Genomic DNA, 21,842 nt, shown 5'->3' on the forward strand with positions numbered 1-21,842 from the left:
CTTCCCAGTGTCTCAGGCTAGCTGCCTAGATTAAGTTCTCTATCCCTTATTATCTCTCAATCTCCATTTGCAATCTGTTACCAAGGCCTGCCCATTTCACCCTCTCAGCATCTCTGATACTGCTGCAGGACAAGCCCTCACCACCTCAAGCCTGGATTTTGGACAAGCTTGCTAGGGTGGCTCAAGTCTCTCCACTCCAACACAATCTTCCATTCATCCAATAATGTGATTTTCCTAAAGCACCCCTTTACTCAATTAACACCAGTGGCTCTTATCACCCCCAAGATCAAATATAAAACTTTCTGTTCAGAATCCTTTATCACATAGCCCTCTCCTATCTTTCCAGTCTTCTGACACCTTACTGCCTGCCTCTCCTGTATTCTGATCCAAGAATACTGGCTTCCTGGTTGGTTCCCAAACAAGACATTATTTCTCTACTTGAGGCATTTTCTCTGAGCCTGGAATGCTCTCCCTCTTCTTCTCTGCCTCCTGGCTTCCCTAGTTTCCTCTGAATCTCATCTAAAACCTCATCTTCTATAGTAAGCCTTTCCCAACCTCTTAATTCTAATGTCTTGCCTCTACTGATTATTTTTTATTCATCCTGTGTTTATCTTGCTTATGCCTATTTGGTTGCTTGTTATTCCTCTCAGACTGTGAGCTTCTTCAGGGCTATAATATTTATAGGGAAAGATGGGGGGGGGGTGAAAAAACAGGGGATCAGAAAGTTTGTAGCAGGGAATGGAGAAGTTGAAGGGTGAGAGGGAATATGGCTGCCGGTGAGGCAAAGGAGAGAGATGCCCCCTGCAGAGAGGCTATATTTGAGCAAAATGGAGTGTCCAAGAAATGAGTCACTTATGATAGCCTGCTGGGATGTCTTCTCGCTGGATTGCTGCCAAAGTTGCCCCAGAGCAGGTAAATAAGGACCCTCCTGAGGGACAAGCCTTTCCCCAGAATTTGGTCACCCAGCAGGGGTTCGATAAGGACTGTTTGTAGTTGGATGACTGAACTGAGGTTCAGCTCCCTGTATGCCCCAGAAAAGATAGTCCACTTATCTGACTGCAATATTAAAATAAGATAAATTTTAATAACCAGTTAGGATTGGAGAGGTATCAGGGAAAAGGAAAGAGGGATATCCCTAAATAAAGTTGGAGTCTTTCTCAGCTTTGAAGCTGAGGCCAGGCCTCACAGGCTGGTGAAAGGTTTCTCTTATTCCTGTCTACACTATATCTGTGCTAGTTTTCTTAATTTCAAAATCTTAGCAGTAGACAGCAAGCAATAAGAAAAGTTCTTACTTTAAGAGCTGGTTGGGTCTGTCTCTTCCGGTTGAAGAAAATAGAAGCACTTCAATCCAGAGACTCAGAAACCCCAACTCTTCCCACTTCCAACAGCAGAAAGCAAGTGCTCAAGTCACAAGACCAACTGCCACTCCCAGTTGCCCCTTCCCCCACCAACTATCAATCTTGTCACTTTCTTCTCCAATATTCCCACTGTTGCTTGTTCTAGCACAGTGGCAGAAAGTTCAGAACTTGTTCTAGTTTCCTTTCCACAGGGCAGAGACTTTCTTTTGCCCTTCCTCGTACACCCAGAACTTAGCACAGTACCTGATACATAGTAGGTACTTATTAAATGTTAATGGACTGACTAACTCTCTGTTCTCTCTCTCCCCACTCATTCCAGTCTTTTATTTTTGCTCTCCTTGTTCCCCCAACCCCTTTTAAGGACCCTACTCAGCTCTTCACCCTCAATTCAAAATCAAAAGTTCTCCTTGGCTGACTTCCCCAACTCCATAGCCGTCAGCTTCTTCCTCTCCCTTGAGCTCCAACAGCCTAAGAGTCTAAACCACACAGTTGTTTATTCTCCAACTTCTGGTTTTCTTTCTATAAGTCTCCCAGAAATGTGGAACTACCCAGGGCAAGCCCTAGAGGTCTCCTCAGATCTCCCCCAGGATACCAAGCTTTGAATCATTTCCTGTAAAATAAGAGAGGTTGAACTAAATGATTTTGAAGGGTCATCACAGCTTCAAACCCTCTCATTCTCTTGGAACTGCAAGTAGCAATATTTGTGCTTGGGGACAGCACAAACTATGCTAGCAGGAAAATTAATCTGCCAACAAACATTTATATCAAATATTAACAACAAACATAGCTCAGATTTGGGCAGAATCCTACCCCTTTGCCACAACTTCCCTGGGACTGGGCCTCAATAATGGCAGCAACTGGGTCTAGGTGAGTGAAAAACAAGGACTCTTTAGATTACTTTTTCTTCTGGCTCAGATTTATTTACATACTCTAGCAGAGAGGATCTTGAAGCCTAACTCTGTTGTTAGATAGCTATTTGTTCCAGGGCTGATATCTCCTCCTATAAAGGTTTAAAAAAAATGAAAAAAAAATTCAAATCACTTAATCTTGATAAGATGAGAGGATACCACTGCCACTCTGTCCTGGTTTTCTTAGCTGGGTATGTTGGCAATTACCACAGAGCCAACCAGCTCATACCTATGGGGGGAGGGGACCGTTGAGGAGGGGGAGAGAGAGAGAGATGTTATCTATTTCTAACCTGTTTATTTTATTGTTCAGTCATGTCTGACACTTCATGACCCCATTTGGAGTTTTCTTGGCAAAGATGCTGGAGTGGTTTACCATTTCCTTTTCTCACTCATTTTACAGATGAGAAAAATAAGACAAACAGGGCTAAGTGACTTGCCCAGGATCCTACAGCCCAATTTGAACTCAGAAACATGACTCTTCTTGACTCCAGGTCCAGCACTCTATCCACTGTGTTACCTAGCTGCTCTCCAGCCTAGTTGACTCAGTCCTCCCACAAAAGGTGTTTTATCTTTGTGGGAGAATAGTCCCTGAGGTTTATTATGGGTGGGTGGGGAGCCTTTCCTTACCACACTATTTTACTAAATGCCTTCGCTTTAAACTGTCTTCTTGACCTAATAAGAGATTTAGTAAACACCGGGTTAGGATTCAGACTCACTTGAGCCTTGGATGGGGGTGGATACGCCACGAAGGGTGTGTGTGTGCCCCAAGTGCTAACCCCTGTCCCTGGCGGAGCCTGTGAGATAGAGGATGTGTGGAGGGAGTCCCGTTGAGTTTGGATGCTGCAAGCATCGGTGGGGAGGAAGTTTGCTATTCCTTACACTGGAGTTCCTTATCTGAGGACCGGTCCTAGAGCCTGTGGTCACGTGGCTAGATAGCCCACCCTCCTAGGGGGATGGCTACAGCTGAGTGATTCAGATAGATTTCAGCCCTGGGGAACCTCAGACTATCAGTTCCTGGTCTTCTGACTCGCTCCGCAGAGGAAAACCCAAGCGGTCTCCCTAGCCCTCAGGATTCCAGGTTCCGCAACTAATTTAACATAAGACGTTGCGGAAGTTTCTTCTCTTAGCCTCAGTTTCCCCATTAGTAAAATGAGGGGATGGACTAGCCTTTACTGAAAACAAAACAAAACACTGGATTAGGACCGAGGAGGACTAGCTCTTCGAGGAATTAAGTTTAATCTAAAACAGCCCATTGCCTCTGGGCTTCGGTTTACTCGTCTGAAAAAAAAAAAAAGAAATATAGGTCCTTTCCATTTCTGAACTGGCATTCCAATCTCTGAATCCCAGGATTCCAGACATAGAATTTCTAGAATTCTGTGGCATTTCAGACTTGGAGGGCGTCCTGGAGGTGGTGCCGGTTCCGGACTACAAGCCCCAGCCTGCCTCGGGCCGGGAGGGGGCGGGGCTGGGAGCCAAGGGAATTGGAGACGAGCCTGGGCAGTCACCCGTGTGGTGCAGCAGGTACCCGGGCTGCGGCCATCACCATCGCAAGGCAGTGGGACGGACGGACTGGGAAGGCGCCGGGGTGAGCCAGTGCTAGAAGTCTCCGGGATCGCTGCCTGGCCCTTTAAATATCATTGGATTTGGGGAGTGGGGGGAGGCGGGGGCGGGAACTGCTCCCAGCCCCTCCCCCCTAGGCTGGGGACCGCCCCGAATCCCCCAGATCCCGTTGTCCTTCCCCCTTAGCCCTGGGGCTGGGGTCTTGGAAAGGGTTTTCCTTCCATAATCCATCCCTCCTTTCCCCATCCCCCCCCATCCCCAACCTGCCCCTATTAAACCCCTAAATCCAAATCCTAATCCTGCCCGGAATAGCCCTGCGGGAGTTGGCCGGTTCCCAGGCCCAGCGAGAGGCTGGACGGAGGGAAGAGGGGGGAGGCCTTACGGATGCTTCCGACCCACCCCTTCCTTCCTGAATGGACGGCTTGGGGAGAACGTAGCCTCCGCCCAAACCCAAAACCTGACGGACTCTCGTGTCCGGCTCCCGGCCTCTAATCCCGCGGACATCGCCTTCCGTTGCCACTGCTCTGGGAAAGCCGGCGGGGTGCCTCTTACCCGTCAGGCTTCCCAATACACACCTGTCTGACACTGCCCCTTCCCCCAGCGTCTCGGGGCCCCGCCCGGCGAGGGGGCGGGAGTGGTAGGAAGTAAATGCCTGGCGATGTCGGCGGAGCCCTCCGCCAAGGAGACGAGGCTGTGCGGCGTCTTTGGAAGGAAGAGGGGTGGATGGGGACGGTGAGAATAGTCGGAGTTCTGCAAGTGCCTTCCCCTGTCGGGGCCCCAACTTCCTTCCCCGTTTGTCAAATGAAATGCTCGGACTCCCTGTTTGCCCTATTGCAAATCTATTAAGCTCTTGGGGCCTCTGTTTCGTTAGCTGTAGAAGGAGGCTGTGTCCCCAAAGTCTTGGTGCTGGCTTACACTGCGTATCCAGGATCCTGGCTAGGGGTCTACTTGGTGGTGTGGGGATACTTTGTCACCTTTAGATCTCCTGCTTCCCAGCTCTGGCGTTCTGTGCTTTGATGTCCTGCTCCTGCGCTCTCCTCCCTCCCAGCTCCCATGTCCTGGCTTCTAAGGACCCCTCCCGCCGGGATGTTCTGAGTTCTAGGATTTAGCTGCGTGGCACTGCCAGTCTTACCCAAGACAGCGATGGCCTACAAGAATGTGCTGATCACTGGATGCTCTTCCGGCATTGGTCTGGCCCTCGCTGTTCGGCTGGCTAAGGATGAGCTGAAGAGGTTCAAGGGTGAATATGCACCCCACTTTTCCCATTCCTGCATGGGCTGTGGGGGCTGGAAAGACTCCTTTTGGGAGGAGGGCTTAGGAATCTTCCCAAGCCCTGGTCTTCTCAGTGCCACCCCTATCAGAAGCAGAAAGGTACTGGGGACTTTTGGGGGGCGCTAGGTCTGAGGGGAGACTAGTAGGAGATTGCCTCAGTTTCTCTCTCTGTAAAATGAGATGGACCTGCATGGCTTCCAAAGCTCCCCTTCCATTCTGACATTTTGTGTTATTTGAAGAACTTAGCTGTGGAAGGATTGGTTTGTAAGCGATTAGGAGAAACAAGGTTTGGGTTTTAATGTCAGCTATCATGAGCCTTGCAGGTGGCCCCCGATGTGGGCTTTGGTAGGGAATTTCTGTTCCCTTCCTACCCCCAGTGATTGCCACCATGCGGGACATGGCGAAGAAGGGGCCCCTGGAGGAGAAGGCCGGGGAGACGCTGGAGCAGACGCTTCAGATCCGGCCTTTGGATGTCACCTGTGAAGACTCCATTCGTCAGTGTGTGGCGGCCATACCGGACCAAAGGGTGGACGTTTTGGGTGAGTTGGGTCCAGTGGCTGCCCTGGGGCCTCCTAGAATGGGGAATGAGAGGCCAAGGAGGGCCACACTTGGAGCCTAAGCTTGTGTGTGCCGAGGCGGGGAATTGTGGGGTGGGGTGGCAGTTTGCATGCAAGAACCCTGCCTGCAGCTTTGGCTGGCCAGCAGGCGGTTCACCAGAAGGGATGCACTTAATGGGACGGAGCCCTGCTCCCAGCTTTGGCCGGGAGTCTCCAGGGGGAGAGTTGGCATGCAGGAGTCCTTCCTCCAGTTTGGGGTGGGAGTCGGGTCTCAAGGCGTGCAAGAGACATAGAAGACTAGCTTATGAATTCTCAGAGTCGAGAAGGGATTCAGCTATTCTCTTGCTAAGCTGTACCTGACCTAAAACCCCTTCTGCCACGTAGCAAACCAAGCCGGTCATCCAGTCTTTTCTTGCAGATTCCTGGTGAGGGCCAACCTTCCTAACTCCTAAGGCAGCCCCTTCCATTTGGGAATGCTAGGATCAATAGGAAAGAGTTCCAGAAAAGCCTGGTTGTAATGTCCCCCCACTGCTTCTAGTTCTGTCGTCTGGGGCCAAGTAGGATAAATCTAGGCCCTCTTTTCCATTTCCATCCTCCAAATACTTGAAGACAGATGTCAAGTCCCTCCTAAGCCATCTGTTCTCCAGGATCAACATTTCTCATTCCCTCAAGTAATCTTGGAATGACACGAGACAGGAGTTTTTAGCCTAGTCTAGGAACTTAAAAAGAAACAAACCAAAAAACCTTCTATTTCAATAAAATGGATTTCCTTTGTAGTCCTATGTGTTTCATTTTATCCACTTGGAAATCTTATTATTCCAAGAAGGGATCCTTATGCTTCATAAGACTGACTGCCCAAGGGGTTCACGGCTTGAATAAAGTTAAGAACCCCTCTAGGGCCTCTTTCCTATCTTGACCACCTTCTTCAGGATGTTTCCCTGCCTCTTAGTTAAAGGAATGAAACTATAATAACTGTCTTCAAGTATTTAAAGTATTAGAAATAATAAAATATATTAAAACTGTCACGGGGCAGAGGGGTCACACTTATTCTTTCTGGCTCCAGAGGGCTAACTAAGGACAATAGAGGTGTTTTGGGGTAGGGGGCAAGGGGGCAATTTGAGGAAGAAGCAGATTTCAACTGGACATAAAGAAAAAGCTTCCTAAAATACAGTTGGCCAGAAGAAAAATATGCTCCCTTGTGTGGAGGAGGGCCCCCTGCTTCATTGGATGACTTCTGGTCTGAGATGGCATCAATGAGGGGGATTCCTGCTTAGGTACAGCTTTGGACAAGACCTCTCTGTGGTCCTTTCCAGCCCTGAGCCCTCTCTTCCCTTCTTTTCCCTTCTCTTCTCTCCTCACTGGCAGTAAGCAATGCAGGGGTGGGTCTGATCGGCCCTCTGGAGTGTCACAGCATGGCGGCCATGCAGCGGGTACTAGACACCAACTTTTTGGGGCTGGTGCGACTGGTCCGGGAAGTGTTCCCCAGCATGAAGCGCCGCCGCCAGGGGCACATTGTGGTCATGAGCAGCATCCTGGGCCAGCAGGGTGAGCCCTGGGCCCTGAGAAGTGAGGGTGGGAGAGGCAGAGGCCTCAAGGGGGTCAGGTTGGAACCCCTAGCACTCATTGCCTTCTGCCCCCCAGGGCTCCTTTTCAATGATGTGTACTGTGCTTCTAAGTTTGCTGTGGAGGGGTTCTGTGAAAGCCTTGCCCTGCAGGCCCTCAAGTTTGGGATAAAGTGAGTGATGCAGTCTAGGGTATGTATGGGGAAGGTGGGGTACAAAGAGCAATTCAGCAAGCAGCAAGAAACCTGGGCTTAAAATGCCTTGATTTCACTTTCTCAAGTTTGCCAATGGCTTACTCTCACATCAACCCAATGAGGCATGGAGTACATGTATTAAGTACCTTTTTTACAGATGAGGAAACTGAGTCTCAAAGTATAATATTCATGGAAAAGTTGCCACCTCACCTTTATAGGTCACATTGCCTGGACCCCTTGGATAAGTCCAGCCTAAATTTGGGGTTAACACTGCCCACTCTGGATTTAAAGTCAGGATCTGGGTTCAATTCTTTTGCTATTGCATTGTGATTCCTCCAAGTTTCATAAGAAGAATGAGGACAGTAATGCATGCCGTTTCCCACAGTGGTACAAGAGGACAAGATAACCTAATGGGTGGGAAAGTGATTTGTAAACTCTGGTCTAAACTTAGATCACAAGGATATAGGGTCCAATATGCCTCTCACGCCATCCTAGGGTCACAAACATCCCTCCTCCCCTTTCGTGGATCTGTTCCCTAGAGGGTGGAGCTAGGAGTTGGGTGAGGGAACATGGAGTCCCCCCAGGTCCCCTAATTCTCAGCCAAGAGGCAACCAAAGCTTGTGTGGATATTTCTCTCAACTCCAAGCATTAGCCTCTTGGAGCCAGGTCCTGTGGTGACAGAATTTGAGAAGAAACTGTATGAAGAGGTAGCCTCGATGGACTTCTCCAAGGTGGATGATGAAACTCGGGACATCTTCCAGGGTTTCTACATGACCTACTCAAAAGATGTCTTCTCTGCCTTGGGCCAAACCCCTGAGGAGGTGGCAGAGGTAACCTTTCCCCATACACCTGGAGCCTGGCCAGCTCTGGGTAAAAACCCAGGCTCTCCCTCCATTTCTCCTCAGATCCTGGAATTTGTTCCTTGGGGTATGACCTAGGCATTATCTCTCCTCATGGAGAAGCAACCCTAAATGATGCTCTGCTCTCTCTCCCAGCATGCAGTGCAGGTGATCGGGGCATCCAGCCCTCCATTCCGCTGTCAGACCAACAGTGTGTACACACCCCTGACCACTCTGAAGCACGCAGATCCATCGGGCCAGCTGCCCCTCAGTGCTTTCCATCAGCTGGTCTTCCAGCATGACCGGCTTTTCCGGGCCAGCCTCAGCCTCCTTAAGATGCTGCAATGGAGGAAGCGCCGCGACCTGGGCCCTCTGCCTCGACCTCCAGCCCCACCCTGACTTCCAGCCCCTAGCTCTGACACCCCCATCCACCTTCTTTCATCAGCCCCGGGGACCCCGGGCTGGCATTGATTGTGGGGTGTGTGTGTGGTATGAAGAGGTCTTAAGGTCCTAAGACCTACCCACCTTTCACCTCTTTCTGGGTTGCTAGATGTTGTAGGGCCTTGGAAATTTTGAGTGTGCAGGGCAGGTTGGCTGGTCCTACCCCCAATTCCTACTCCAGATGATAGCACATTTTCTTAGTCTCTTTGCCTGTCCCTCCACCCCCAAGTTTCCCCCAAAGGGCCAGGAGCTTGCCTCTAGGCCTGGCCCAGATGGCCCTAGACACCCCGATGTTACCAGTGTGATGGCAAGGGCCTGCCCAGTACCAGCATAAGCACAAGCCTAGGGGTCCAGGGATCCTGGAGAGAGGTTGGCCCAGAAGGAAGTGAATCCTTTTCCCCTTCTAATAAATATGCATGTCTGAAATTGTCTCCTCAATTCTGATGTGCCTTCTAAATCTCTGGCCTGAATCCTATGCAGAAGGATGGAGGGATGGAGCAGTGCAAAGGAAGGAACACTTACACAAACCATTTAGCAAAAAAAAGACTGATTATTATACAGCAGGAGTGTGTGTGTGTGTGTGTGTGTGTGTGTGTGTGTGTGTGTGTGTGTGTGTGTGTGTGTGAGGGGGTGGGGGCTCATCCTAGGCTGCCCCCCACTCACCAGGGGCATGATAATGAGGCATTGCCCTTCAAACCAAGGGGAGGTCCCCCCATTCCTTCCCCCCATCGAGTCCTCCCTTCTCCTTGCTGGGGGCCTGGCCCTGGGAGAGTTGAGAGGCCAGGGAGTGTGGGCATCTGAGGCCCCCTAATACCAGGGGAGGCAGGGTCTCAGAGAGCCTCTCTGCTGGTGGCTGTTTTGTTGACCTTGGACAAGCCTTCCCGGAGCCCAGATTCTGTCATCCTGTTAAGGGAAGAAGATGTGGAGTTCAAGGGCTGAGAAACAGGCTGCTGGGCTGCAGCTGATACCCCCTGGGAGACGCTGGGCCAGGGCTATTCCCTCCCTCCCTCCCAGGCTGCTCACACTTGGTCCATCTGAACATCTTCTTCATCATCCTCCTGGGGCAGCTGCAAGTAAGGATTGTTAGATGCTGGGCGGAATTTGTAGCCGGTGAGGATAAAGAACACCAGGGTAGAGACCTCCACCAGCAGCTGGGATGGAGACAGAGAAAGTTAGTGATCAGCCTCCCAGACCCAGGGTGACCCAGGCTGCCTCTGGCCTCCAGCCCCACTCACCTCATTCAGCCACTGCCACTGAAAGGGGACGCTGACGCGGAGCAGGACGGCCACGATTCGACTGAAGTAGATGTAGCACACCGTCTAGAGGCAGGGACCCAGGGAGAAGGGCAGATAAGTGGCGGACGGGGTAGTTCCTGGGGCATGGACAAATGGGCAGCTGCCGGGGCATGGATGGCAGAGGAGAGGCAGGACCCATTCCCAAAGGGATGACTGAAGGAGATACTGGGCCAGCTCTAGGGAGGGGAGCCCAGGGGGCTCAGTCCCATTCCCCTGCCCCAGGCAGGCCTTGACCCTTTTTGCTCCTACCATGACGTAGTAATGCCGGAACAACTTGAGCTTTGCCAGATTCACTGCCACTGAGAGAGAGGAGAGAGAAAGTGTGTCAGGGCCTGGGAGGGGATGGGGAGAGGGGGTGTAGAGCGCACAGCCGGCACTCACCCTTCCCGTCAGTGCCTGATGCCTCTTGGAGATGTCGGATGGACCTGTCAGAGGGGGAAGGAAGAAGACACATGGTTAGTGCTGACTGTGGGTGGGGATGGGCAGTCCCTGGACCAAAGGGCTTCCAGCCACCCTCCTAGAATCTCAGGATCTCAGAGCAGCTAGTCAGTCCCTGTTGTGGGATGGAGGAAATCTAAAATCCAAAAAGTCACCTGAGTGAAAGCAGTGTCTACACTGTCTCCAGATCTGGCCTCTCCCCAGTCTGCTGTGCCAGTCCTAGCATGCATTCCCCAACACTCTCTCCAGAATGCCCCCTTCCTGACTTTTCTGATCATTCTCCCCTCTACCTGGGCACAGAGACCCAGAGCTGGAAGTGAAATCAGACATCATCCAACCCAACTCCCTCATTCAACAGGTGAGAAAATTGAATAGATGAGGCCTTAAGAGAGGAAGTGACTTGGCCAAAGCCTCGGGGTCATCGCACTAAGGACGCTCCATTTCCAGAGGCCTGATATGAGAGGCCTGGGCCTAGGAAGCTAGGAAGCTAGAAGAGGGAAGAGATGAAGGCCAGGTCCTCACCATACAACAGGGAAGAGGATGGCTCCGCAGCAGATGAGGTCAACCAGGAACAGAATCTCCTTCCACAGGGCATAATCACTGGTCCCTTCCTCAGTGGATTCAATAATGATGTAGGCTACATTGGCCAGGACCTGGGCAGAGTTGGGCAGTGGTGACCCCCTGACCTCCCCTTACTCTCTGGCGTCTCCCGCTACTCCCAGGGTATACCAGTAGAGGATCTGAGAGCAAAGGGGAAAGGTACCTGAGAGACCCCTAATTTTACAAACAGGGAAACTGTGGGAGGAACTTGCTCAGGGTCCTAGAGCTATTAAGTACTAGGGGCAGGCTTTGAACCTTCAGTCTCCAAAGATAAGCCCATGAACTCCTCCTCCTGGGGTAGAAGGGATCTATCCATTTGGGCAAGGCCCTGTCAAAGAGAGCCAGTGTCAGGGTAGGACAGGCACCTGCAAGGGGATGACAACCCCAAAAAGCTTCTTCTCCTTGTCGGACAGAACATATTTGACAAAGGCCCAGCCAGAGCCAATGAGGGCAATGGTGATGAAGAGGAGGGCGCCCTTCAGCCTGCAACAGAGAGAAAAGAGAGAGGAGAGGGCTAGTAGTTAGAGGAGAGAATAACTGGAATATGAGAGCTCCTATGCTCTGGCCCAGAGAATGGGGAAAAGCTCCCCATCTCTTCTCTCCCTTCCCCTTCTGTCTCTTCTCCTTGCTTCCCTTCCCTCCTCTCCTCTCTCTTTCCTTTACTCCCTCCCTGGAGTTTGTGAAAAACCATCTGGAATAGGGGCGATGGAGTAGAATGCCGCCTCCCTCCACCCTGGGACCAGAGAAGGGCTTAGGTCCTCACTCACAGGTGGGTGATGTAGTCAGTGACGGCAAGGCCCTCAATGGGTCGGCCCTGGCTATTGATGAAATAGTAGTTGATCTAGAGAAAGAGGCCCAGGCACGGGCAGACTGGGTCAGGGATGGGGAAGAGGCCAGGTGCCTGTGGCTATGGGGTGACAGTTTTGTGGAGGGTCAGGGTCTGAAGCTCCCAGGATGAACAATGCATGCTGTCACCCCAAAAGGGCCATGAACTCAGACTTCCAAGGGTCTCTGGGAAAGCCTGGAGCACCCCCTTCCAAGGCCTACGTATCCCCTTTGCCTCTTCCCCACCTCAACCCAGCTGGGAGCTCACACTGTGAAAGAGTAGGGATGCGCTCTTGGTGAAGGCCAGAGCCGCCATCAGCCAGTGAATCTTGAAGACGCTGTATCTGGGAGGAGGAGGGCATGCTCAGAAGAAGGGATGGCTGGGGAAACCCCCTGGGATTTGGGAGGAAGTCCCTGGGTCTGGGGAAGGGCCAGGGACTAGGGGCTTCCAGATCTGTGGAGGGGGCTGAGGGCTCCCAGGCTGGGGTAAGCAGGATTGTTACTTGTGTTTGCAGAGAACAGAGACCCATAAGGCTCCAGCTCCCAGGAAACAAGCTGACATGATCAAGTAGAGTTTGTAGAGGGGAATCTCAGTAGCAGACAGGAAGCCCTGGGGATTCTTCTCTTGAATCATTATCTGGATGAAGAAATCAGGGTAAGGACCAGGCCAGGCTTGAGGCCTATGCTTTTGATCCTGTACCATCCCAGGGGAAGGAGCCTCACCGTGATGTCAAAGGGTTTCTCATGCCCAGGGACGGCATTGTAGCAATTGTGAAAGTTGAGGTTGTAAATTCCTTCCTCGGCTGGGGAGCCGATCACCACGTGGAACTGAGAATTGGGAAGAGACAGCCTCTCAGTCCTTCCCCTGAGGGCTCCTGGGAGCCCTTTGGCCTGGGCCTCCCTCCGGCTTCCCCAGAGGCAGAGGGCTGGTTTTCTAGGCAAGCCTTGAGGATGTTGGGGAAATGAAAAGTTCAGGCAGATGGGGATGAAGATTAGATGTTGGTTGTGGCAGAAGAGGATGGGGTTTTGGAGAAGGGAAGGGGCCCTAGGAACAGGAGGGGACTTACACTGAAGCTGTAGGAATCATTGTTGTAACCCAAGCTCAGGACCAGCCCCTTCTCCTTTTGGCTGGACTCCTGTGGAAAAACAAGGCCAGCGTCAGAGCCTCCAACCTAATCATCTTGTAAGTCAAGGTCTTCCATCTATAATGCCACTTGAAGCAGCCCTTCTTGCCTTCACCTCCAGGATCCTTATTTCTACCCTATCTAGTCCAGTCTCTGTATTATCCCTTCTTTCCCAGGATGCCCCCATGCCACCTGTAATAAAAATTCCTTTCAAATAAGAATTGTTTTATTCTTTGCACTTGTTTCCTTGTGCCTGGTACATAGCTGCTTGGAACACCATAGAGTTTAATAAATGCTTGTTGTTCACTGGCTGATCAAGGCCCAGCTCAAATGCTTTTTTTCCAGAAAATCTTTCCTGGTCTCTTCCTGCACCTCAGCATTTTCTACCCTCTCTGAACTCCTATTGCCTGGCCTGTCTTGTGGTAAGAAAGTCCTGGGTTTGACTTTAAGAGCTCCAGTCCCAGCTTTGCCACTTGAGAGCTCTTTTCCCTTCTTAGTTTCAATTTCCCACTCTGTAAAATGGGGGTGATAAGCGTTGTGCTCTCATGCTCTCATGTGGTTGTAGGGAGGAATGAAGTTTATAAATGATAAACTGTGATAGATGGCATTGACCTTTTGGTTGAGCATTCTCCTACCTGATAGGATTCTCATCTCCCCCAACCAGCTTGGGAACTGCCTATAGGTAAGGCCCAGATCCAGTGCTCCAGTGGCATCCCTGTTGTGTGTGGCTCAGGGTGAGTAGTGGCTACCTGATGCTCCCAGAATCCTCCTTACCTGGCTCCCAGAAGACAGTGGTGGCGATGCCCCATCCTTCTTGGCTGCACTAGTCTCTGCAAAGCAAGTACAGGCCTGTCAACCAATGGTGTGCAGAGTGACAGAAGGGGGGGGGGGGGGAGGAAGGGTGTGTGATGGGGACAGATACATGGTGACTGAGAAACAAGGCTCCCACTGGAACTTACCATTGTCTGTACTGGGCAGAGATACACCTCCTTGGAGAAGCCCTGGAGAAATCTGGAGTTTCTTCTGCTCCCCAAACTGACATACATGAACTCTGCAATTAAGAGAGAGGAATTAAGAAACCTAGCTCTCCCCTTTATGCTAGATTATCTGGCTCTGGCATCTCCCCCGTTCTGGGCCCCACTTTCCCAATTTTTTAAGAAGGGCTGACCTAGATAATTTCCAAAGGTCTGTCTATACCTCACACCCCATATCCAGTCTCTCAACCTGTAGTCTCAAGTATGATAAAACTCACTGTTTTTCCTTGAAGTCAATGAGGAAGGTGGCCATCAGGTTGCTCCCATTGTGTTTGAGGGCACAAGTGTGGGGTTCTGGGGCCTGGCAGTGGAGGAGAAGGAAGTTAGGATGAGTAGGGAGCCCAGACTTATGCTTGGGCTCAGCCAGGGGTGCCTCCTCCAACCCATCTCATTCCCCATATAGGAGTGCGCTCTCTCAAACACACACACACACACACACACAAATGGACACAGACACACAGACATATACACGCAACCCTCCCCTTCCTACTTCCCATATCACTAGGAGAGGGCTTTAGGGAGGCAGAAGACATGACAGAGGCAGAAGAAGCAAAAACAAGTCGGTGGAAGAGAGAGAGAAACACTAGCAAAGAGTCCTTTCCCCCCATGATAATAATCAACTCATTTAGATGGCAGGCTCTATGTGAAATGTATGGAATACAGGCAAACAGTGGGATCCCTTGCGCTGGGACTCACCGAATAGGATCGAATGCTGCCAGTGCGAGCTCGGGATAGGCTAAAGCCCACCTAAGGTAAAAAGAAAAGAAAGTCATCTGGGGACCCTAGAGGGGGTTTTCCCCTCTTCCTTCATCTCAGATTTGGTTCTTTCCTTCAAACCCAGCCTCTTATAACAGCCTTTCATTCTGAGGGTTCCACCTCTGGGACCATGTCTTCAACCTCTCTGGGGTCCATATGAAAGAGTTCGATTAGATGATCTCTACAGAGTTCTTTCAACCTCAGGCTACCTTTTCCCCAGCTCCCTCCTGCCCAAATGTCTCTGTCCTCACCATTTGCCACTGTCCTTTCTGGGTTTTTTTCTGGCTCTCCAGATTGAGACGAAGGAGGCTGAGTTCCACTTCCAAAGAGCCATTGGTAAAGAAGCCGAAGCTGTTCAGCTGGATGTCAGCTCGTTTTTCCCCCTAAGAGGAAGACCAACCATCCGTCAAGTCACTAGAGGGAGGGTGAACGGGGCCAAGAGCACCCCAAAGCCTCAAAATATCCCTCTAATACAAACCTTCCTCTCATCTGATGGACCCAATCCCACCTCCACTCCTTAGACCAATACCTAGACCCAGAATCCAATGGGTTATCTTCTCAGGGGCAAAGAGGGGGAGAAGAGCAGATTGGGTAAGAGTACTGGATGTCTGGGTCTCAGACATAGACCAAAGAACCCAATGCAATCAACTCAACAGGAATAGTGAAACGCCCTTGGTCTAGCCTTCCTGGGTCCAAAGGAGAGGTCATCCTGGGGTGAGGATGACCAGAGCAGAAGCTAGATCTCTTTCTTCTTCCCATCCTTCCATCCCTGGGTTCTATCTTCCCTCAACTCAGAACCAACACGAAGAACATAAATGACCCAAGCTTCTCCATCAAGATAGCAGGCAAAGATATCCATCCAAGATAGTCCAGCACCGGAGGCAGGACTAGATCAAGGATTCTTAAACTTTATTGGAGTCACAGATCCCTTGGCCTCTGGATTCCTTCCTAAGATCATGACTTAAAATGAATAAAATAAAATATACAGGATTATAGAGGAAACCAATTTACTGAAATAGTTATCAAAATATTTAGGAAAACAAGTTCATGAACTTAAAAACCTGAGTGGATCAACTCAAGAGTATCAGATTTCTTTCCCATCCCCTTTGGGCCCAACTCCTTTGAGATAACCGCAAAGGAATACCTTTCAATGGTTTTGGTGCAGTGATTTTTCAGCAAAGACTTGGGTTTCAGTCTTGCCTCTTACAAGCACTAATCCGGAGACACGTGGAAAGGATAAAACCCTTTGGTTTACCCTAGGCAATTCTCTAAAATAAGTTTAGGAGGATAGCGGTTATCTGCATCTGTGAATGGAATTTCCTCCAGGGTTTCTTAGAATTAAGATGAAATCTTAAGGGAAAGTCCGGACTTTCCCTCCTCCTCCCTCCCCCAAAAGGCCACAAAGCTGCTTTCTTATTCATTCCGGTCCCGTAGGTCACAGTGCCCATTTTACAGATGAGGAAACCCCAGAGAGGGAAACTGGCTCAAAGTGCCACGCCCGACATGCAAGACTTCTTCACTTAGGGTTCTTGCACCCAAACCCATTAAGAGCTTTGGGGTTCTTGGGTGTTAAAAGTAATTCGCATTTAGATGCTGGGGGTAGGGGAAGGTGAGGATCGTTCACGCTAGGAGCGGAGAAGGGGAAACAACCTCACCCTGGGAAAACCAGGAAATTGGCGGGGAAGATGAGAAAGGGAGTGGAAGAGGAGGAGGACGGACGGTCCCATCTGGTCGAGAAAGGGGTCGACCGCGGAGGGGTTCTGGACAGACGAATCCATTAGGACAAGAGATGGGGAGGAATGTGTGTGGTGGTGGGGCTCTGGACCGCTCCATCGATAGAGAAGAAGGGGGGCTGGAAGAGTCCACCAGAGCCGGGGGAGGATCCAGCAAAACCTTTCCCCCCCACGACCGCGCCCTGCATCACCCGCGACCTCACCGTCAGCACTAGCTGGTGGATCCTACCCGAGCAGCCGTCCAGCAGCAGCAACCCCAACAGCAGCGGTAGCGGCAGCGGCGGCAGCACCCGCTTTGCTCGGGTCCCATCGCCGAGCCCCCTCCTCCGGTCCTCGGCCATCGCTGGAGCCGCCACCGCCTCCGACAACGCCCCCGGCACTCTAGGATCCGCCCCCAACTCAGCCAATCGCAGCGCGTGAGGGCAGACCCTGCCTACTTGGGGTGTCAAAGAGCCAATTCGCAGCCAGGAATTCGACAACTTGGCATCTGACGGACAGCAGCTAAAGCAAATAGAATTATTCAACACTCTCGTCCGACCCTTTAATTGTATCCAATAGGAGATGAGACTCCATCGGGTGTGCCTGACAGAAAAGCGGATGAGCCAATTGTAATGTGCCCGATTCGGTAGAGCAAGAAGAAATCCCCGATCTCCCCTAACTGACAGAAAAAACTAAGACTACAATTCCCAGAATGCAGCAGGCCAGTTGACAGCACCCGAGAAGGGCCTGGGAGGTGGTGAGACTACATTTCCCATAATGCTCAGGGATAACATACCAGGTGTGGTATGTAGCGATGTTTATGTCTTGCTCCTCTGGCAGGGATCCCAGGTCCTGGACCAGACACGCCCAGCCCCGTGGGCCTGAGCTGCCTTCGGCCCTCCCTTTCCCAAAATCCCTTTTCGTTCCCAGCCCTAACCGCCATCTAATCTATTCCGTCATTTTGCAGAGAGATTAAGTGTCGCAGAGGTTTCCAAGGTCTCACGGCATTTTTAAAAGCGCTTTAAAGTTTGCAACGGGCTTGAAAACATTATCTCCTAATATCTTGATGACTCTAAAAAGTTGGTACTATTATTATCCCCATATTACAGATGAGGAAACAGGTAGACAGAAATAAAGTGACTTGTTCAGGGTCACAGAGTAGTGTCTGAGGCAAATTAACCGATTAGCCTTGCACAGAGTAGGCAGTAAATGTTTATTGAACTGATTCCAGGTCCTTCGATATATTCACTATGTCACCTAGCTGCCTATTAATTAAGCAGAAACGGAATCTGAACTCAGGTCTAGCTGAAAACTAGGAGAAAGAGGATATGAATCCAGGCCATCTAATTTCTAAGTGGGCAGTGGATAGAATGCTGGGCCTAGATTCCGGAAGATTCATGTTTGTGAGTTCAAATCCAGGCTCAGATACATACTAGCTGTGTGATCTTAGGCAAGTCACTTAACCCTATCTGCCTCAGTTTCCTCATCTGTAAAATGAACTAGAGAAGGAAATGGCAGACAGCTGAGTTTCTCTACCAGGAAAACCTCAAATGGGGTCAAGAGAGAACCCCAGCATTAGTAAGAAACTTTTTACTGTTCCCAGATGATAGAACATATATTATTATGAAGCATGAAACATGTTTGATATATTAGAAGAAAAGTACTACAAATCTATGCCGCCTATTTAGAAAGTGTAAATATGATAAAACTGTTTTGAGTTTATCAAACACTGCAATTATTTGATTCCTCCTTTATATTGAACATTTAATTAGTTTGATCAATCTCTCAATTTTTTAACCAGTATCAAATTATTTTGTTGATTATTGCTTGAAGTATCTTTTGAGAAAAGGTGCCACTAGACCACTTTCTTACCTGCTATGTTTCTTTTTAAAAATGCTTTTGTTTATATTTTCTGTTTCATGGATCACCATAGTATCCTACATATTTTTCTCCAACCCCTTTCTCAAGAGGCAGATAATATATTTTAGAGAAAAAAAAAAAGTCACCACAACTGAACAATTGATATGTTGGAAAAGTCTGAAATCATGTGAAATGTGTAAAATCTGGGGACCTCCAGTTTTCACAAAGGGTTATCTCATATCTCTTCATTTGAATCCTACTTGAGCTTTATAATTTTGTCATATTTATCTTGGATTTTGGGGGGTTTTATGGCAGTATTGTGGCATAAGGGGGTCCCTCTTGGGAAGACAAGGTTCCCCTTTTGACCCTTGCTTTCTAGGGCTGGGATCAAAGTGCACAAGCACCTACACGAGGTGCAGCTGTCAGAACGGAAAGTCCAAGTTTGAACACTTAGGTTCATGTCCTAGGAAAGGCCCATGAGCCAGCTGTTGCTGTTCCTCTTTCATTTTCTAAGAGGACCAGTGACATCACCAGAGAGTGCAGTTTTCAAGTGAGTTGGATTGAGGGGAAGTAGAATTGTACAAAGTGGTCGGCCTTGCTTTCTCTTCCAGAGTCATAGAATTCAAGGGATATACAAGTCAGATATATACATCTAACTGTAGAATAAAACTCATAAACAAATGGTACTGCCCAATTAAATGGCCCATTCAGGTAGGAAAGCTTGGTCCACCTAGAGAGGAGAGATGTGCTTCCAGGGAAGGGTCGCCCTAAGAAACCTTCTAAGAATAGAATCCTAAAACCCTGATCTTGATGGCTTTGAGAAGCTGACTATTTGTATGTCAAGGTTCAAGGTTCAAAAGGAATATACTGAGGTACACAAGGGGGAGGGGGGAAAGATAAACTGGCAATTGGCAAGTCCTTTAGTTTTAGACACACGACTATATTAACCTTAAAATATTATTTTTGATATTTCCCATAGCTTAATTTCATAGCAATGGATTATAGCAGTCAGAAGTATTCCGTTATATTTCTATACCACAATTTATTTAGCCATTTCCCAACTGATGGTCATCTACTTTGTTCCCAATTCCAGGTTATCATAAAAAAAAAATGCTGTTATAAACATTATGAGGTATGTGGAGACTTTTTTCTTATCAATGGCTTCCTTATGGCATAAACCCAGTAACGGAATCTCTGGTTCAGATGATATCTCTCCACTCTATTTCATTATGTTCCTTAGCATTCTCAATTTTTCATTCCTCCAGATGAATTTTTTAAATTATTTTTTCTAGTTCTATCAAGTAATCTTTTGGTGGTTTAATTGGCACAGCACTAAGTAAATCCATTTAAATAGTATGGTCATTTTAATTATATTGGCCTGGATTACCCATGAACAATGAATTTTCCTTAAATTATTTAGGTCTATATTTCCATAAAGAGTGTTTTTGGGGAAGCCAAGTAGTACAGTGATTAGAGCACCAAACCTGGAGATGGGAGATATTTTAGTATTGATTCTAAGACAGAATATAAGGGCTAAAAAAAAATGTTTTGTAGTTAGATAGTTCCTTGGGTATGTACTGATAAATGAAAACTCCCAAATTTGTAAATCCTACAACTATTTTGAATTTATTTTCTCTTTCTACCTCTTCCACTGAACTTAACTGATAATATATAGGAATGCTAATGATTTGTGTGGATTTATTATCTGCTAAAATTTTGCTGAAATTAGCATTTCAGTTAAATTTAATTGGCTTTTTAGAATTCTCAAGACAGATTATATCATCTACAAAAGTGATAGTTTTGTTTCCTCTATGCCTATTTTTACTCTCTTGGTTTATTTTTTATCTTACTGTTATATCTAGCATTTCTAGCTCTTTGTTAGATAGTAATGTTGTACATACCTTCATATTCACCAAGGGTATACTAATTACCTCATAGAGCCAATGATTAAATTTTTAGTATGAAAATGTATACATTGGAAATTGACCAATGTCTCAAATCAGGATTAGCTAGATTTAAGAAAGTGATGGGGAAAATATTAGTAATGCAGATTAAATTTGAAAGTATGTCATGAATACACTCTGCCCCCTATGTTATCGGAAAGAACTGTAGTTTTTCTCTGTAACTGCATATGTTGATAAATGACAATTTTTGTGTCCATTATTATTATCATGTCTCTTGTTCTCTATTTCCTAAATTGCTTTGGTGCTTATGTGTATTTGTTTATATGTTGATGTTAATTCACATATGGCTTCTACATAGCAGACAAACTCTAAATTCTGCATTTTAAGCCAAAATCTCTCAGAGACAATTTATTAATATGTAAGTATTTCTACTTGGAAAGATGTTCATGCAGGCAGATTTCTCTCTACTAATCAGAATTCTTCCTCAAGGAACTTCTAGCATTTTGAGAAAAAGAAGACAATTTTCTGGCAAAAATCAAACCTAAGATACATAGTTTAAGTTTAAGGTTTATGATTTGCCAAACAGAACAATAGTATTGTTAATGCCTGGGGCTCTCTTGGGGAAAATATCTTCCTGTAACCAACTCCTCCCTCTTTAACTACTCCTAATTATTTCCCCTCTCTTTCTGTTCAAAGGTGAACAAAGAAAGATCTCTCTTAATTGGATTAAACAATGTGTCCATTCTTAGTTTGTTCCTAGAAAAAAAAAAGAGAGAGTGACAAACTCACTACCCAGCTTTCTCTGGGCCCCCAATCACAGTCAGGCTGTTAGATCTCCCCTCTGGGTTAGAGAAGTGGGGTTGAGGATCTCTTTCTCTAATTTAGTCAACATAAGCTCTCATTCTGAGTGTGTTCCTTTCACTGGTAGCCACCAGTGACTAGCACCCTGTACTACTTAACCAACTAATATCAATTAACTTAAAAAAAAATAACAAACCACAATCCTTATCTTCTGTCTTAGAATGAATACTATAGGAGCAGCTGGGTAGCTCAGTGGATAGAGAACCAGGCCTCAAATGTGGCCTCAGACACTTCCTGGCTATGTGAGCCCCATTGCCTAACCCTTTTCGTTCTTCTGCCTTGGAACCAATCCACAGTATTAATTCTAAGATGGAAGATATGGATTAAAAAAAAAAAAAGAATCAATACTATGGGCTGGTTCCCAGGAAGAATAGTTTAAGGGCCAAATTATTGGGGTTAAGTGACTTGCCCAGGCTCACACAGTTAGGAAGAAGTATCTAAGGTCAGTTTTGAACCCAGGACCTTCTGTCTCTGGTCCTGACTCTCAATCCACTGAGCCAGAATGTCAATTAACTCTTATAAAGGAATATTTACTTTAGAAATATTTCTCCCCAACTTCTCCTAGACATACTAGCTCAGGATCTGGGGTGTTTGGGCCTAGACGTCACAATTTCTACCTAGCATTGGTTTCATCCAGTGGATTGAGTCCTTACCTCAGATACCTCTAGACTGAAAACACAAAGGGCCAACCTCAATTCTGAGGGCATCATGGTTGGACTAGCTGTAAAACCCAGCATGGCCT

General features: G+C 48.1%; 2 protein-coding genes across 5 annotated transcripts; one reads left to right on the forward strand and one right to left on the reverse strand.

The window, feature by feature from the left end:
* The first annotated feature begins 3,649 nt into the window (after positions 1 to 3,649).
* On the forward strand, positions 3,650 to 9,117 carry LOC100026196 (retinol dehydrogenase 8-like). 4 transcript variants are annotated; one of them, XM_007489036.3, is made up of 7 exons: positions 3,650 to 3,851; positions 4,875 to 5,066; positions 5,476 to 5,637; positions 7,021 to 7,200; positions 7,297 to 7,390; positions 8,058 to 8,241; positions 8,407 to 9,117. In XM_007489036.3, exons 2-7 carry the CDS (start codon positions 4,970 to 4,972, stop codon positions 8,647 to 8,649), a joined length of 960 nt encoding a protein of 319 aa, XP_007489098.1. In that variant the 5' UTR covers positions 3,650 to 3,851; positions 4,875 to 4,969; the 3' UTR covers positions 8,650 to 9,117. The 4 variants fall into 4 exon arrangements, with proteins under 4 accessions (XP_007489098.1, XP_007489095.1, XP_007489097.1 ...); XM_007489033.3 differs by having other exon boundaries at positions 3,713 to 3,851; positions 4,823 to 5,066; XM_007489035.3 differs by having other exon boundaries at positions 3,757 to 4,558.
* A 104-nt stretch (positions 9,118 to 9,221) lies between these two features.
* On the reverse strand, positions 9,222 to 16,892 carry GPR108 (G protein-coupled receptor 108). The gene is made up of 18 exons (XM_056822572.1): positions 16,700 to 16,892; positions 15,015 to 15,146; positions 14,704 to 14,754; positions 14,226 to 14,308; positions 13,933 to 14,024; positions 13,748 to 13,803; positions 12,917 to 12,985; positions 12,573 to 12,677; positions 12,353 to 12,486; positions 12,118 to 12,193; positions 11,792 to 11,865; positions 11,390 to 11,507; positions 10,947 to 11,077; positions 10,368 to 10,411; positions 10,236 to 10,285; positions 9,927 to 10,010; positions 9,715 to 9,842; positions 9,222 to 9,594 (listed from the first exon to the last, which is right to left on the reverse strand). Exons 1-18 carry the CDS (start codon positions 16,835 to 16,837, stop codon positions 9,522 to 9,524), a joined length of 1,638 nt encoding a protein of 545 aa, XP_056678550.1. The 5' UTR covers positions 16,838 to 16,892; the 3' UTR covers positions 9,222 to 9,521.
* Between the last annotated feature and the right edge of the window lie 4,950 nt (positions 16,893 to 21,842).

The sequence above is a fragment of the Monodelphis domestica genome, chromosome 3 (assembly GCF_027887165.1).
Source record: "Monodelphis domestica isolate mMonDom1 chromosome 3, mMonDom1.pri, whole genome shotgun sequence".
NCBI lineage: Eukaryota > Metazoa > Chordata > Mammalia > Didelphimorphia > Didelphidae > Monodelphis > Monodelphis domestica.

Excerpts from the sequence above, each read along its gene's own strand:
- LOC100026196 (XM_007489036.3), top strand. The coding sequence starts at position 4,970 with ATGGCCTACAAGAATGTGCTGATCACTGGATGCTCTTCCGGCATTGGT. Across the intron at positions 5,638-7,020 it reads CCAAAGGGTGGACGTTTTGG|TAAGCAATGCAGGGGTGGGT; the intron begins GTGAGTTGGGTC and ends CCTCACTGGCAG. Across the intron at positions 8,242-8,406 it reads CCCCTGAGGAGGTGGCAGAG|CATGCAGTGCAGGTGATCGG; the intron begins GTAACCTTTCCC and ends TCTCTCTCCCAG.
- GPR108 (XM_056822572.1), bottom strand. The coding sequence starts at position 16,837 with ATGGCCGAGGACCGGAGGAGGGGGCTCGGCGATGGGACCCGAGCAAAG. Across the intron at positions 13,804-13,932 it reads TCTGCCCAGTACAGACAATG|AGACTAGTGCAGCCAAGAAG; the intron begins GTAAGTTCCAGT and ends CTTGCTTTGCAG. Across the intron at positions 12,487-12,572 it reads AGAAACCCTTTGACATCACG|ATAATGATTCAAGAGAAGAA; the intron begins GTGAGGCTCCTT and ends TTCTTCATCCAG.